Source organism: Parasteatoda tepidariorum, chromosome 7 (assembly GCF_043381705.1).
Source record: "Parasteatoda tepidariorum isolate YZ-2023 chromosome 7, CAS_Ptep_4.0, whole genome shotgun sequence".
Classification (NCBI taxonomy): Eukaryota; Metazoa; Arthropoda; class Arachnida; order Araneae; family Theridiidae; genus Parasteatoda; species Parasteatoda tepidariorum.
This window is the reverse complement of record NC_092210.1, coordinates 5,339,636-5,354,203: the sequence shown is the minus strand read 5'-3', so window position 1 is coordinate 5,354,203 and position 14,568 is coordinate 5,339,636. Positions and strand designations below refer to the sequence as shown.

At 29.1% G+C, this 14,568-nt stretch overlaps 1 protein-coding gene across 3 annotated transcripts in view; it reads left to right on the top strand.

Annotated features, from left to right (window-relative positions):
• Window positions 1-14,568, top strand: part of LOC107449704 (semaphorin-2A) — a 305,010-nt gene that overhangs the window by 270,976 nt on the left and 19,466 nt on the right. For all 3 annotated transcript variants that reach the window (XM_021146653.3, XM_016065315.4, XM_043039779.1), the window contains 3 exons: window positions 3,117-3,281; window positions 6,988-7,109; window positions 8,703-8,811. In XM_021146653.3, the coding sequence (XP_021002312.1) occupies window positions 3,117-3,281; window positions 6,988-7,109; window positions 8,703-8,811 (396 nt within the window). The remainder of the gene's footprint in view (window positions 1-3,116; window positions 3,282-6,987; window positions 7,110-8,702; window positions 8,812-14,568) is intronic.

The window sequence follows — 14,568 nt, the reverse complement described above, 5'->3', positions numbered from 1 at the left end:
TTTTGCTTCTGTTAATAATTCTGTAATACAGTAGCATAGTCGAGGAAGAGTTCGAGAGGTTAAAACCCCTTCCAGAAATTTTTTTCAAGAATTAAATCAGCTATGGATTGTTCGAAAAATAAATTTGATTCATAATAGGTCATATCATGTGTGGCGTAACTACCACCACGATTATTAAACATCAGTTCGCTAGCATATAAAACATGCTAACTCAATTCCTACTTCAATGGTTGGTCCACATTGAACAGTTGACTTGCTATTTGTGACTGCCCGATCTTCCTCCAGCGGTTGCGTCTCAGTCTCATTTACACACAAGGGGACCCTGCACATACTCAACTGCTAAAAGCAACGCAGGAATGACCACACACGCAACCATGAACTTAATACAGCTCTCACGACAAACGTCTTTCACAAATACAGTAACTAGTGATATCCGATCATTGAATACTATTCCTGATAAAATTCTGGTGGGGGAGTGTATTGTGGCGTAACTATCACTATGATTATTAAACATCAATTCACTAGTATGTAAAGCATGCTAACTCGATTCAATCTTTAGGTACCGTTTGGTTGATGAAGGTTACAAGTGGGAAGCTACCCCACATCATGGTAATAAGATAGTAATAAAATAACAATAATACAAATATAATCGCGAAAGTTTTGCAGCATTAAAAGGAAAAGAAATGTTTAATGTTTCTTGCACTTATTCCTTCAGAACTTGGTGTATCAAGTGGCTGGATCTAATTATATAATGCAGTACATCACCAGTGAGAATGATTGAATTAGGAACTAAGAACACCAGTTAGCATGGTGGCCAATCTTCAGTCCCAAGGACTGAAATCAGTATTTAGAAAAGATCAGGGGATTGATTCTCCTGTCCTCCAATAAATATTTATTTTCAATTTGTTTTTCAAATTAAGTTTTCATTTACTAATTAATTTTTCCTTTAAAATAATGTGACAATTATTTTACGTTAAAATAAAAGTTATTACTTTTTTTGAAAACATCATTTTTTTCCCTTCATAATTATTGTAAAATCATCAAGTAATGATGTCACTCTACCATGAAAGAATGCGATTGACTGAATTTCATCCTCTAAACAAGATTCACATTGCTAAATTTGAATCTGCTTCCCCCCTTTTAAAATTTTGAGATACTGGGCAAAGCTAAATTCAGGGTATCCGCATACCTGGAAAGTCATGAATTTTGGTACTGTACAAAATTTGTCATGAAATGTCATGATTTTAATTATTTTTTAAAGGAAATCGTGGAAAGTCATGGATTTAGGTTGCCAAAAAATCTCATTTTTAAAATGGAATGTTCAATTTCAGTGTTCCGATGCTCTGAATTTGTAACTAAATCCTCACTCACAGTCATATTTTATTAAAATATAAAATGTTTTTATCCTGCTCTTAAAAAAAATGAAAGAAAGAACATCATTTCTAGAGTGAATTATCTTTTAAACTTCCCTGATTTCAGAATTTTTTATCTATTTATTATTTTTATTTCATCAATTTAAAATTATATTTTAGGCTTTTTATATTACACTTACTTTAAAGAAGAAATAAAACAGCTTTAAATAACTACATATATCGGACTGTATAGTTTTTTGCTTTTGTATTTTTTTCAGTTATTTTATTGCTTCAACTCTTTTTTTACTCTGCTTTTTAAATTTAAAATCTGTAAATATGAAGATGCAGAGTACAGCAGTTTTGGTTATGCCTATCATTTCAATTAATGTTATTATAATACTTTGTAAATATATTGTTCTATTTGTGTCAGGAGAAAATAGTAACTTCGTTAAGTCATGAAAAGTTCTTGGAATTAATCATGAAAAGTCATGAATTTGAAAATCTAAAATGTAGCAGATACCCTGTAAATTAAGATTATTTTTAAAATATTAAATTTATAGATCTAGGACAAAGCATTAATGATGATGAAGTGTAAAATAAAAAGTGTGAATGGTTCCAAGAAAAAGTGTAATTCAGCAATTGTAAAAAAAAAAAAAAGAGAGAAAAAAGACAAATACACAAGATTAGCTTTTATTTATTTATTTTTTTCAAAAATAAACCAATAAAATGTAGAAAATATATCTTTTTTTAGAAAAAATAATCAATTATTGGTATAATATAACTTGGTGCCTAGCGTTTTTAAAAAGGGCTTAAAGTTGCTATTTTCAATTTTCGTTTTTTAAAAGCCCTTAACGGTGCTTTTTTCAGTGGATGTTTTTAAAGAAGTAAATGTTGATTTTCGCCATGCATTATGTAAATGTGTGCTTTTCACATTATTCTATTCAACGTTTTCACAATTCATTCAACCGCAATCTATTACGATGTACCGTCGGTCGTTAGCGTATGAAAGCACCAATCATTTTACATGTTTGATGAAATACTTGCGAGTCTGGATGTGCATCTACTAAGTTGGGTTTGGTGAGATTATTGAACTCTCATGTGCAACTCTCAATTTCAGGCTTCATTCTCCACCCTCTGATATTTTACCAAAAAATCTTTTGATCATTTTATAATGGCTAATATAATCAAGAAAAGAGCTCTTTGTCAGAAACTAGTAATTTTATCATGATCATGTAAAGTATTTAAATATTATTTTGTATTTTGTTGATGTATATAGTACTTTTGATTGCTTAAAAGTACTTAAAAAGTGCTAATTTTTTGTTGAGAGGTTTGGCTACGCACCCTGTTTAAGAGCCATTCTTGTGTTAAGAGCTATGAATTTCTGAAAAATTCTTCTAAATATTGTTAGACCATGACAATTGGTCAAAAGATAAGTTCATTCTTGATATTTTTCCGGAGTGACTGCCATGCAATTAGGAATTGTATGACCTCTTACAATAATCCAAAAATAAAATAGAAAAATATGAGGGTAGTAAAAAATTAAAAATGAAGATGTAAGTTCAAGTTTTAGTATTAATTATAAAAACTACTAGATAATGCTTAGTAAACCTTTTTAGTGAATTCAAAAATATTATCTTCAATAGTCTTTCATTCTAATTAATGTAACAATGTTATTCAATATGATAATTAATAGTGGTTTATTATTTAAAAGTTTTTCGATTTATATTGTCGTAAGTAATTCAGTTATTTCATTTTTTTTTTCAGAGCATGGAAATCCAGGTGGACTTCCTGGACTGTACAGTGGGACAGTGGCCGAATTTACCAAAGCAGATACTGTGATTTTTCGAACAAATCTTTATAATTTGACCAGTGGTGCAAGTGTACATCCATTCAAAAGAACTATTAAATATGATTCTAAATGGCTTGATAGTATGTTTACTAATATCTCTAATTCTTCCTACTTGTTATCAATCTTTTTATCTGAGCTTCATCAGAAATGTCAAGTCTAATTTGCTTTAATTTAAGAAATAAACTACTATTTTACTATTATTTTGGTTTATGGCAATTTCATATTCAACTTATATCCATTAAATATTAATTTACTGTTTTAAAAAAAAAGAAAAAAAGATTAGTACAGTAGGACATGTTTATCTCTAATCTCACGAGAGAGGCAAATAATTTGAAATAAAGAGGTTTCAAGTTATACTGGTACTTTAAAAAATTCATTTTAATTAAGAAATTTGATTGAAGGTGCTTTAATTGCTTTTAGTAGAAAAATACAAGCATTTCTGTAAATTAATTATGCCACATATATCTATTTACATAAAAAAAATTTACATACCTTTAACACTGAAAATAATCTTTTTAAGGATTTTTGACGTCTAACCTTCTTTGTTTGTTATGTTGTTTGAGCATTTGTGCTCGACTATTAGAAATTCGAGAAACAGAGATCTAGAAAGAAAAAATTTCGAGATAGACATGAAAAATACATTGATTTTAAATAGTAAATGTGAGGAATTTTTAGATATAGCGATTTTCGAGATAAAGAGGTTTGAGATAAACAGGTTTAACTGTTGTAGTAACATATTTTTAAACAAATTAATACTTTTTCCACAAAGTTCCTAATTTGAACTTCAGAATCTATGGTGATTTCAAAAGCGAATTTAGCTAGTGAGCGTAAACAAATATTCAGAAATCCTTCTCTAAAAGTTCTGGTAGAAATTCATTGCTAGCTTATAATTAATTATCCTACTTGGTGATATTTTTGAACAATTGATTTTGTTGTATTAAAACGTAAAAATGATTAAAAGTATGATTTAAACTTTATTACAATTCATAAGATATCTATTCTGACATTTGATCCTCATATGTATTAAAACAAAGTCGTTTTGAATAATTCAGATTTTTATTTTGAAAAGGAGAGACATAGTTGCCTAATTTTTGAAGAAATCACTAATTTTGCAGCCTTGATTCAGCTAGATTTGTCTTTCTGATTTATCGTAGTATTGCATGCCAGTGATCTGTCCAAGGTAAATTTACTATCGTTTAGCGGTACCTTCACAAGTTCAACTTTTAAAAAAAACGGTAGTTTCACAAAATAATTTTAAAAAAACAATTTCTCATGCAAACCCCGTTCTCGTTGCAATCTGTAGAAAAGAGCTTTTCTGCCAGCTGTCTTTTACGAAAAGATAGCACGTGTTTGGTCAAATAATACAATGTGTAACACTCACAGGTCACTTATGCCATATCATTTTCACTGAGTTTTTTTAAAATGAAACGACGAGCCCTCTATAAACTTTACAGGAAGTCAAAATTTGGACGTTATTCGAACATTATCTTTAACACTATTGTAAATTTATTCTAATGGACCTTTATTTTTTTTGAAATTTTTTTTTCTCTGTGAAATTTTTTATTGTATGACCTAGTCGAAAATGTTGTCATAATGAAACTAATTTTTAGTACTAGTAGTGTTAAATGCATGTTTTTATTAAATTCAAGTTGAAATTTAACTATGAACAATGATTTTTATGGAGTTTTAAATTTGGGTACAATTTTAAGCTTAAGATTTTATAATAGTAAAATTATTTTTAAATATATGGGGAAAAATATATAGAAATTTACCAGTCATAAATAATTTTTATTTGTAGTAACAATTTTTGAAAATATTTTCTAACTTTACCCTATTTTTGTGTTGATTTTTTAATATAATTTTTAATTTTCTCAAATTATGTCTAAATTTTCACAAAATAGNGCCACATATATCTATTTACATAAAAAAAATTTACATACCTTTAACACTGAAAATAATCTTTTTAAGGATTTTTGACGTCTAACCTTCTTTGTTTGTTATGTTGTTTGGGCATTTGTGCTCGACTATTAGAAATTCGAGAAACAGATGTCTCGAAAGTAAAAATTTCGAGATAGACATGGAAAATACATTGATTTTAAATAGTAAATGTAAGGAATTTTTTGATATAATGGTTTTCGAGATAAAGAGGTTTGAGATAAACAGGTTTAACTGTTGTAGTAACATATTTTTAAGCAAATTAAAACTTTTTCCACAAAGTTCCTAATTTGAACTTCGGAATATATGGTGATTTCAAAAGCGAATTTAGCTAGTAAGCGTAAGCAAATATTCAGAAATCCTTCTCTAAAAGTTCTGGTAGAAATTCATTGCTAGCTTATTATTAATTATCCTACTTGGTGATATTTTTGAACGATTGATTTTGTTGTATTGAAATGTAAAAATGATTAAAAGTATGATTTAAACTTTATTACAATTCATAACATATCTATTCTGACATTTGATCCTCATAAGTATTAAAACAAAGTCGTTTAGAATAATTCAGATTTTTATTTTGAAAAGGAGAGACTAGTTGCCTAATTTTTGAAGAAATCACTAATTTTGCAGCCTTGATTCAGCTAGATTTGTCTTTCTGATTTATCGTAGTATTGCATGCCAGTGATCTGTCCAAGGTAAATTTACTACCGTTTAGTGGTACCTTCACAAATTCAACTTTAAAAAAAAACTATAGTTTCACAAAATAATTTTTAAAAAACAAGTTCTCATGCAAACCCCGTTCTCGTTGCAATCTGTGGAAAAGAGCTTTTCTGCCAGCTGTCTTTTACGAAAAGATAGCATGTGTTTGGTCAGATAGTACAATGTGTAAGCCTCACGGGTCGCTTATGCCATATCAAAGCAAGCTTTTTTGTTTAAAATTAAACGACGAGCCCTCTATAAACTTTACAGGAAGTCAAAATTTGGACATTATTCTAAACATTCGAACATTATCTTTAACACTATTGTAAATTTATTATAACAGACCTTTATTTTTTATGAAAAAAATTTCTTTTTTCTGTGAAACTTTTTTTTGTATGACCTAGTCGAAAATGTTCTCTAAATGAAGCTAATTTTTATTGTTAGTAGTGTTAAATGCATGTTTTTATTAAATTCAAGTTGAAATTTAACTATGGACAATGATTTTTATGGAGTTTTAAATTTGGGTACAATTTTAAGCCCAAGATTTTATAATAGCAAAATTATTTTTAAATATATGGGGAAAAATATATAGAAATTTACCAGTCATAAATACTTTTTATTTGTAGTAACAATTTTTGAAAATATTTTCTAACTTTACCATATTTTAGTGTTGATTTTTTAATATAATTTTTAATTTTCTCAAATTATGTCTAAATTTTCATAAAATAGGTACCTCTAAAAAAAAACTTAGACAGATCCCCGCATGTATTACACAGCTAGGTAGTTTTTTTTATCTTGCTCTTGTTGGTTTAGTAAAGGAATGAAGTTCAAACAACAAAGAAAAACAGTCCATGTTACAGCCAAATAGCGAGAAAGTAGACAGGATACAATAACCTGAAGTTATACTGAATTAAAGATTACATCGCCCTCTGCTGCTGAAATCATCATCCATATGTTAAGATCAATGTTTATGAAACACCCTGTTTATATCAGAAATCATTATTTGCTGTATTTTTATCTCGGTATTTTTTTCGCCTTAATCTAAACATAATCTTCAGCTAGGTATGTGTTTATTGGGCTATGTAAAACTTTTTACTAGGCTATGTATTGCAAATAAACAGTTTTTAGGTAGCTCATTTGTGTTTTGTTTTTCAGAGCCACATTTTGTTGGATCATATGATATAGGTGACTATGTATATTTTTTCTTCCGGGAGAGTGCTGTAGAATACATAAACTGTGGAAAAAATATTTATTCAAGGGTAGCCAGAGTATGCAAAGTAAGAAATTTTAGCTATCTTTTTATGATATTAGTACTTAAATAAAATAATTTATGCAATTCTAACTCTGCAAAAGGTATTCCCACCTTATACAGGGTGCATAGTATTTTTAAAAAGTGCTTAAAGGTGCTTATTTTTGATTTATGTTTTTTAAAAGTCCTTAAATGTGCTTTTTTTTTTATTCGGTGTTTGTAAAAAGTGCTTAATTTTCTATCATTTAAAAAGAGATTTTTTCTTTGTCGTGTAGATTGTCGTTCTAATTTACAAAACAATGCATGATTTTGGCAGTTTTCTCTGCAATATTTATCAGAAACTAGTTATTTTATCATGATTATGTAAAGTTTTTGAAAGTTTTTTTGAATTTTATTGATTTAACGTTAATAAATTAAGAACTTTAAACGATAGGGGGGGGATTTGTTACAGCACAGATCCTAATTATGATATTTTAATTTTTCTTTTGGGATGTGAATAAAAATATTTTTGAGTGCTTAAAAAGTATTTAAAAAAAATTTTTTTTGCTGAAAAATCTGCCTATGCATCGATTGCCAGTCAACGATGATAAAACTAAATTCATGGCAATAACCAACAGAATCACAAATCTGCAAATGAATTAAAATGCACTGAAAATTAATGAATATGCTTAGCTACCAACCCTACTGGCTTTTGCCGGCTGATTTAATAAAAATTCTTCTGGTTTTGGTAGATTTTAGAAAATCTCCTAAAATTGAGTATGTTTCGAAACAAAAGTCTCTATTGTCACAGCATTTTTGCACAGATTATTACTTACTTGAATATTTAAATAAGTCTTAATACATAATGAAACGAACCTCATTTATAGATATCAGTTAACTTTTTTTGTTCAAAAATGTTCAGTTTATTTTTATTTAGAACTCCCTTTTTAAAAATAAGTAAAAAAATGTCCAGGTACATTAATTTAATATTGAATTTTTTATTTTTTCCCAAAAAAAAAAACTGCTACGCATTTTTATTTTTGGTTGAGAAGTTATGGTGCTGAGGAGCCAAGTTGATGAAAGGTTAAAATTTAAATTTTCAGAAAAAATAGCATCAGTAGCAATATGGAAAAAGTGTAAAATTTTTATAAATTAAAATTATATATTATTATTTATTCGTGTTTTGAAAGTTGCTGAACTGCTAACTGGATTAATTTAAAGATGCAAACTTTGAGAAATATTCTTGGATTTAAAGTACTTTAATTAATTCTATTTTTTAAATAAATTTAATGGATATTTTTTTTGATATTTAGAATATTTTTCTATTTATCAGTACCTTAAATTCCTGCATTGTATATTCTTGCATTGTATTAAGTATTGTATGTAGTTTTGGAAGACCGGTGGAAGGAGAAAAAAGCGATTTCCCTAATCTGCACGTTCCAAGAGCATACATACCCAAAAGGACGGAATTGAGATCACTTCCGTATGATCTTTGGCAACTAAAGTCAAAAATACTTTTTCATATATGATTCCGTGGGCCATGATGAAAGAATTTTTTAAAAAATCGAAATATTGGAGTTATATATCTCTGATAAAACCGAATCATAATATATTTAATACATTGTATATTTTTGTATTTCAGAGAGATACTGGTGGAAAAAACATCTTAAACAAAAACTGGGCTTCCTTCTTGAAAGCAAGATTAAATTGTTCCATTCCTGGAGAGTTTCCATTTTATTTCAATGAAATTCGTAAGTATTCCACTAATACTATTTTCCTTTTTTTTTATTTCTTTAAAATGAAAAAAAAAAATTTTTGTTAATGGTTTTATTTTTTTTATAACATTGTTTATTTACTATGTGTATAGGGTGAGTTTGCAATACTTTAGAAACTGAAGGCTGAAATTCAGATCATACAAATTTTCATTTTCTTTTTTACTGAAAGCCCTTTCCTATTTAAAATAATATAAATCTCCCATTTACATTCTTTAGTAACAGACTTAATATTCTTCTGCGACAGCTGTCTGAGCTGAATGTTTTAAATTTGTCCTCTCTTATTCTGTTTCTTTCATTAATTAGTATTTATCTTTCTTGCTGTCAATTTTTTTAATAGCAAAGCTGTTTTTTTTATTCATTTTTTTTAAAGCTTAATGTTGCCTGCTTTAGAAACTGAAGGCTGATAGGACCCTGGACATTCAAATTTCCGAGTTCTTTTTTACTGAAAGCGCTTTCCTATTTAAAATAGTATAAATCTCCCATTTATATTCTTCTGTAACAACACTCAGACTGAATATTCTTCTGAGCTGAATGTTTTAAATTTGTCCTCTCATATTCTGTTTCTTGCATTGCATTTATCTTTCTTACTGACAATTTTTTCTAGTAACAAAAGCTGTTTTTTTTATATTCATTTATTTATTTTTAAAGTTTAATATTGTCTACTTAAATCTGCTGGTGCCCTGTTTCTTTCTGCAATGGAGAATAATCCATTCCCTCAACGATCTTTGCTGTATTTAACACATTGTTAGCGAAGTTGCTGTCGATAATTTGGATAACTAATGATTGTTTTCTAAAAACTTTTCCCTACCAGCAATTTAACAGGGTGTGTAGCATTCTTAAAAAGTGCTTAAAGATGCTTATTTTTGATTTACGTTTTTTAAGAGCCCTTAAAGGTGCTTTTTTATTTGGCATTGGTGAAAATTACTTGATTTTCTATCTTTTTAAAAAAGGCGTTTTCTTTGTCGTTCTAAATTACAAAAAAAATTCACAATTTTCTCTGCGATATTTAACAGAAACTATTTATTTTTATTATGATTACGTAAAGTTTTTAAAAATGTTTTTGAATTTCATTAATTTTATTTTTATAAATTAAGAACTTTAAATGATAGGAAAAAATAATTTTTATTACTGCACAGATCCTAATTATGACTACAGGAGGGTTGTCACAGACCACTGAAATGCGACTATTTCCTACTGTTTTCGACCTTAGGCGACTATGTCGACTTTCTTTGCCTGAAAAGGCTAAAAAAAAGCAACTATTTTCAGGAATAGGCGACTATTGGTAAACTTTTTTACTCTTAGCGAAGTTTTTCTCAAAAATGAATGTTACTTTTCTGTCCCCTCTCTGTCCCGCAGTGGACTGATCGTTAAGACACGGTTCCCAGCAGATCACCGAAGTCAAGCATCACTGGCTGCGGTCAGTGTGCGGGTGGGTGACCACATGGATCAGTCTGCGTAGGGACCGAGGGTGTGTGGTATTGGTCCTCGTTAAACTGTGCTACTGTAAAGTGCTCGACTTCGCGCAGGTCGTCGAGCTACAGAAGCGGGGGTGCCATCCCCTCCTCAGAGGATCAAAATTGTGATGGCATGTCTTCGGATCATCCTCCAGGATGTTTCCCAGACCGTCATCAATAGCCCATTGTGCAGCTCTAGTGCGACGTAAATTAACAACAACAACAGTCCCCTCTCTAACACGTACATAGTGCCGCCTTCCATGTGCATAGTGCTCAGTGACGTCATCACACTAACTCCTCCCTTGTTATTTCACCCCACTGAAAGAAACAGCTGACAGGTTGTCAGAAGAAGCGAATGAAAGACTTAAAGAGCCCTTAGGCTAAGGATATGCAAGGAATTAGACTTGCACAAGGCATGATTGAAGGTGGTCTGCAATTATGAAGAAAAAGAGTATGAAACAAATGAACAAAAAAGAAACTAAATTGTTAATAAAAGAAAGCAAACTTTTATACAATCATATATGTCCAAAAAGCCGAAAATTTAATTAGATTTAATAAAGTACTTGTTATATTTTCTCTTAGAGGATCTGTTTTATTCTTTTTAATTGTTTTTTCCTTCTATTAACATTAATATTTTATTGTAATTAGACTTTTATTTGGGTACCTATTTTCTAATATGTATACCTTTTATATTTGTACATAAATTTTTTTTAATTGGAGCATAGTTAGGACTGGGTGATAAATCGATGTATCACGAGCTATCGATTTAAAGCATATATCGGTAGGCCGATATAGTGACTTTTGTGTTAGGCGATGCATCAGAAATCTGAGTTAAGCCACCTGTATAAGACTACAATCGCGGTTTAACGATTTAATATGCAAGGATCCTTGACTATGCTAACGCTGTTACCGCACTGACGAAGACGAATTTGATTTCGTCTGGCTGCAGAGATGTAGATAGCGTTTAGCTAGCTATAAAGACGATGTTAGTTCCGTGGTGTTGAATGACGAAGAGCGAATTGAATCAGAACACCAAGTTTTGTGCGAGGATCAGCATTGTATAGTTTCTTTATGTCCATTTTTGTCTTTGGGATTTTGCGTTTTTTGAAGATTATTTTCAATGGGACTTTAAGTCATTTTGCGATCGTTGTGCATTTTATTTCGTCGGAAATAATTGTCGGGTTTCTTGTAAATTATTTTCAGTGAGACTTTTGCAGCGATCATTTCTTTCTGCATTATTTCATACCATTTTTTTTCTGTCTGGATTTAACGATTCTTGTCAATTATTTTTAGTAGACCTATTGTTACTTTGCGATTGCTGCACAATCGCGATTATCTTAAATTTTCTTTCTGAACTCAATTGATCAATTAAACGAAAATATGAATTTAAAAAAGGATTCTTCATTGATTTTTTTCAATTATTGTTTTTCATTTTAAGCGATACAATTTAATAGAGGTATTTTGTGTTTAACTTTGTCATGAAAAGTTAATTTTTTAAAATTTATTTAATGTTGGTAAGTGAAATAATTTGATTATTTTTGAACCAATAAATGTTCAGTCATTTTTAATTATAAAAAAATTAAAATAAAGCTTACCTTTATTTAATGTGCTTTTACTTTAGACAAACTGAAAAAAAAAAATTTACAAAATTTGGCTATTAGTTAAAAAACAAATAATTTTTTTAAAATTAAATAAAGAGTTTAGTAATGTTTTGATGCTTTTTAATAATTTAACATTAGTACTTAAAAGTTTTTTTTTTAATTTCTATTAAAATTCTTTAAATGCTTGTTTGTTTTATAATTTGTTAGATAGCCAGTATCATTTTTAAACAAATAAATATTTAGTCGATTTTATTTTTAAAAAAGAAAATAATAATAAGTAAAAATATTTTAATATTTATTAAGTACTGAATCTGACCATTAGTTAATACTACTTTTTATTATTTAAATAATTAAATAAAAAGAGGTTCTAATGATGTTTCAAAAGCATGGTTTTTTTTTCAACAAATAATTAAAAAAAAATTTTTTTTTTCCTTAAGTGAACATTTTTTGGTTTGTTTTCTACTTTTGTTCCTTTTCCTCTTAATTTTTAATGCATGTAAAATATTTTGTTACAGTATTATTATTTTTAAACCAATAAATCTTAAATCATTTTTCATGGGTTTTTTTTCAACAAATAATTAAAAAAAACAATTTTTTTTTTTTCCTTAAGTGAACATTTTTTGGTTTGTTTTCTACTTTTGTTCTTTTTCCTTTAAATTTTTAATGCATGTAAAATATTTTGTTACAGTATTATTATTTTTAAACCAATAAATCTTAAATCATTTTTAATTTAAGAAAAATGAAATAAAGCTTGGGTTTGCTTTTACTTTGACTTTATTATTTTAATTGAAAAAATTAAACAATGATATATTAATGTCATTGTAGAATATATTTAGAATTAATATTTTCTTTTGTAATAGATTTATTCCTTTTTATTTATTTTTGATTGATTTAAAGATTTGCCATAGGTATTTTTTGAACATGTGCTAAATCGTGATACATTGTCCGTTAGACATTGCGATGTTTTAAATTTCTGACATCACCCAGTCCTAATCATAGTATTTGACAATTAAGCTATAATTTTAGTTATTTGGCTACTATTTTTGAAAATTTTTTGTCCCTGTTCAGGCAACTATTTTCATAGTTTTAGGCAACTATTTTCCTGCTTGAGGCTACTAAAAGCAACTGTTTTTGTTCCGTTTTTGCTGTAGCAACCCTGTGATTATTATTATAATTATTATTTTTTTGGAAAGTGATTAAAAATATTTTTTGAGTGATTAAAAAGTACTTAAAAGGTGCTTATTTTTTGTTTAAAAGTCTGGCTATTTTTTTTTTTGTTTAATTTTGTCACCCTGTTTAATTTTGGCTCCAGTACTTTTCAAATTTGGCTCTTCTGAGGCCTACACCTATGAGCCAAGATTGGGACGTTTAGATTTTGCTCTAAAGGATCTAGATTGGGCCAGGCAATTAAGTATATTTGTTATCTAGTGGCTGTAAAAGGTAAACTGAATCAGATAACTCTGCAGATTAATGGCTAACACATATTTTTTTATTTATATAATTCTATGTACCTTGCCTTATAGCTATTTCAGCAAAATATTAGCTAAATGGCACAATTTGCTCTTATTTGGCCAAAATTCTCAAACATTGACCTTGTGAGATTCTGAGTTATATTGATATTTTTGATGGAACTAACCCGCATTTGTGTTACATGGAGAGGAAAACCTCCCACGATTAGCTAAAGGCAAGGGGACTATAACCCACGATTCTCAAACATTGACTTTGTGACATTCTGAGTTATATTGATATTTGTTTTTTTAATATATAACGGGTGTTGAACAGCCGCCCAATTTTCGGGTTTACGACTACTAATGTTCAACTCTGTAGCCTTGTAATTTTGAACCAAACCAGAAGACAAGGAAATTCCTGGATCAAGTATTGGGAGAAATTTGCCTTCATGGAGGGCTTTTTGATGGAACTAACCCGCATTTGTGTTACACAGAGAGGAAAACCTCCCACGGTTAGCCTAACGGCAAGGGGACTCTAACCCATGATCCGTCTACTGCTGAGGATATTGTATGTCAGCACTGTGGTCGGTGCGAGCCGGGTGCGGAATTTGAATCGACCAACTGTTGCTGGGATCGAACCCGGGTCACCTTATTAGGAGGCGATCGCCATATCCCCAGAGCCTGTTTTAAATGTTACTCTATAATGTCCTATTAATTATAACAATCTGGAAATGTATTTTATAACTAGCATATCAGATTTGTGACCACCATTGTACAACTCTGTAGTCTTAGCTCAAAAGAAGAGGGACACTCAAACTTAGAGACAAATTTGCCTTTAGAGTTTTTTTTTTCTAAATGGAGGGACTAACGCAAATGTGTGTTATACAATGAAATTACAAAAAACCTTCTATGGTTAGCCTAGTGGCAAAAAGATTCTGGCCCATGATCAACCTACCATTGGGGATATTTTACATGATCAATGCAAGCTAGAAGAAGTTAATTTCAAGTTAACTTTCGTAATTATTTAGCTGCAAAAATATTTTGAGGTAAGCTTAGAAAATAAAGTTTCTAATAAGTGTATCTATCATACTTCATATTATTTATAGATAGCATTATTTTCATAATAATTTGAATTTTCTTTGCCATTGATGAATATTGTTTATAAATAGCATTATTTTTATAATATTGAATTTTCTTTGAGTTTTGTTTTGCTTTTATATTCTTATTCTA